At 36.9% G+C, this 2874-nt stretch overlaps 1 protein-coding gene across 1 annotated transcript; it reads left to right on the top strand.

The window, feature by feature from the left end:
• The first annotated feature begins 497 nt into the window (after positions 1–497).
• LOC18435613 (xyloglucan endotransglucosylase protein 1) lies at positions 498–2238 on the top strand. The gene is made up of 3 exons (XM_011625560.3): positions 498–795; positions 1402–1595; positions 1672–2238. The coding sequence occupies exons 1-3, from the start codon at positions 523–525 to the stop codon at positions 2072–2074; spliced, it is 870 nt and encodes a 289-aa protein (XP_011623862.1). The 5' UTR covers positions 498–522; the 3' UTR covers positions 2075–2238.
• The last annotated feature ends 636 nt before the right edge of the window (positions 2239–2874 follow it).

The following is a 2874-nucleotide window of genomic DNA, read 5'->3' as shown; positions in this document are numbered from 1 at the left end:
TGTTTTAGATACTTTTTTTATTGAAGTTAATCCATCCCCTAAATTTGAACATCTAAAATAGTTCGGAGAGTAGACTTTACCCGAGGGAGTAAATAAACAGTACTCTGCCACGGGAGTGTAAAACCTTGTGGCCAGGTTCAAATGCAGAGAGCGTCGAACTTTCCATACCTTCTAGGGAGAGAATGGAAACTTGGAGAGGAAGCAGTGAAAAATAGATGGGCGGGGCGGCGCCGGGCGGGGCGGCGCCCCCACTTCTCTGTCTAAACAGCGGTACGCGGAAACCCTTCCCCACCCTTCACCTTTTTCGCCACCAACTCCAAAATCCAGCTGTGCTCACCCACCTCTTCTTGTTTCTCTCTCATCTTTTCCATCTTTTTCTCTCTCTTTGTTCACTTGCCATACTTTCCCGGACGCTTCCTCCAGGTTGCAAGTCCTATTTCAATTCCCCACGCAATATCTCACCCTATAAATCCAACCTCTCTCTTCTTCTATACACCATCCAATATTTTCTCTCTCTAAAACATGGTTTACTCTCCATTTTTTGGTTTGGCTTTGACATTTGTTATTTGGGGTTCTTTGATTGTGGCCTCTAAGGCTAATTTTTACTCTGATATTGATATTACATGGGGAAATGATAGAGCTAAGATAGTAAACAATGGCGAGATCCTCCAACTCTCACTAGACAGGTACTCTGGCTCTGGTTTTCAGTCCAAGAATGAATACCTCTTTGGCAATATCCACATGAAAATAAAGCTTGTTCCAGGCAACTCAGCAGGAACTGTTACTGCCTACTATGTAAGTCTCTCTCTAAACCCTCTCGGTAAAAATTAGTGTTATCAGGATTGAATCGTTTTTTGTCTAACCAAAACAGGTCTGACTACATGTTGGATTTTTGAATTTGAATTACTATTATTGTATATTATTAGTGTTTTTTTTTTTTTTTTAAATTCGACTATGTTAGTGTCTCTCTCTCAGAAAAATATTCCTCTTTTTATACAAAAGCTAGTTTTACTATGATTGGATTGGCTTTGGTCCAATCAAAATAAGTTGGTCTTACAACTAATGGAACATAGTAACCCAATTTTAAAAACATTTAAAAAAATATGAGCAACAATTTGAAAATATAAAACATATCACAAAAAACAAATTACCCATATTTATTTGATCGGGCAAACCTGCCAAAACGAATTAAAAATTGATTTTGAATAGTTCTAAATAAAAATCAATTTCTACTTTAGATCAGACTAATCAAAACACTACTCAACCGGTTGAAGTGGCACTCCGGATGATCTTCATAACTTTGAAACTAATGGGTTGTTATCTAGAGAGAAGTAATTGAATAATGTTATCAGAAAGAACGAGAGAGAGTTACCAGAGATGATTTTTTTTTCTTTTTTGCAGCTATCATCACAAGGCCCAACCCATGATGAAATCGACTTCGAGTTCTTGGGGAATTTGAGTGGAGATCCTTACATCCTCCACACCAATGTCTTCACTCAGGGGAAAGGGAACAGGGAGCAACAGTTTTACCTGTGGTTTGACCCCACCCAGGATTTCCACACCTACTCCATCTTGTGGAACCCAAGCCAAATAATGTAAGCAATCTCTCTCTCTCTCTAAAATTTTGGAACAGCACTAATTGTTATTGCTATTGCTATTGAAAATGAACAGGTTCTCAGTAGATGGGACGCCTATAAGAGTGTTCAAGAATGCTGAATCCCTGGGAGTACCCTACCCAAAGAACCAGCCCATGAGGCTCTACTCCAGCCTTTGGAATGCAGATGACTGGGCCACAAGAGGTGGACTGGTTAAGACTGATTGGTCCCAAGCTCCTTTCGTTGCTTCTTACTCTAACTTCGAAGCCGATGCCTGTGTTGCTCCGAAATCCTCATCATCATCTTCTTCTTCACCATGCCAAGAGGCCTCTGGTTCAGCTTGGCTGAGCCAAGAGGGTCTGGACTCAAAAGGGAAAGAGAGGCTCAAATGGGTTCAAAAGAATTACATGGTCTACAACTATTGCACTGATACTAAGCGTTTTCCTCAAGGCCTTCCCCCTGAGTGTTCCCTCTCCTAAAAAGCATTGGTGTTTTTTCTTGAACTTCTATTGATATATTCATGGTGTTTTCCATTTTTTTTAAAAGGGTGACATTATTCATGGTGTTTTATTTGTATATGTAAATGGGGAAATGTTGAAATTCATTGGTATGATATGAAATAAAGGAGCTGTTCATTTGTGTATATTGTGCTTTTTAGAAGAGATGGAGAGAAATATCTCAATAAACTCATATATGTTTTGCATGGGCATGAAATCAGACTATTGGCATCAGTTATATTATTCGTTTGTTGGTGAATTTAGAATGTATGAAATTCGTGAAAAAAATTCTAGAGTGATTTAGGCACAGACACTATAAAAATAGGAAAATATGGAAAAAGTCATTTTTTTCCCTAAAAATTATGTCAGTCCGGAGGTATACTATATGCGTCTTTTTCACTATATATATATATATATATATATATATATATATATAGAAAAGTCCTCTTAACACCTATTGGCGAAAATGAATAGTAATTTTGCCCACCTTCATCAATATCTAAATTTCATTGCACAGTCACGATTGTCCGATAGTGTTTTATTTTTCATTTATTTTTTACAAATCGGAATGACTTGAAATTTGGAAAATATGTACATCTTACTGAGGCGCATCTAATAAAAATATAAAAAAAATTATCCGCATGACCAAAATACCCCCAAAAAGTTTTGGAGGTATTTTAATCAATTCTTTTCATGTAAAATATTTTTTTATATTTTTCAAAATTTCCCCTATTTTTGATGAATATATGTTCCAAATTTCAAGTCATTTCGATTTGTAGAAA

This window comes from Amborella trichopoda, chromosome 12 (genome assembly GCF_054954075.1).
Source record: "Amborella trichopoda isolate Santa Cruz 75 chromosome 12, AtrichopodaSantaCruz75HAP2 v2.0, whole genome shotgun sequence".
Lineage (NCBI taxonomy): Eukaryota > Viridiplantae > Streptophyta > Magnoliopsida > Amborellales > Amborellaceae > Amborella > Amborella trichopoda.
The sequence above is the reverse complement of the archived record's forward strand: the minus strand, read 5'-3'. Positions and strand labels throughout refer to the sequence as shown.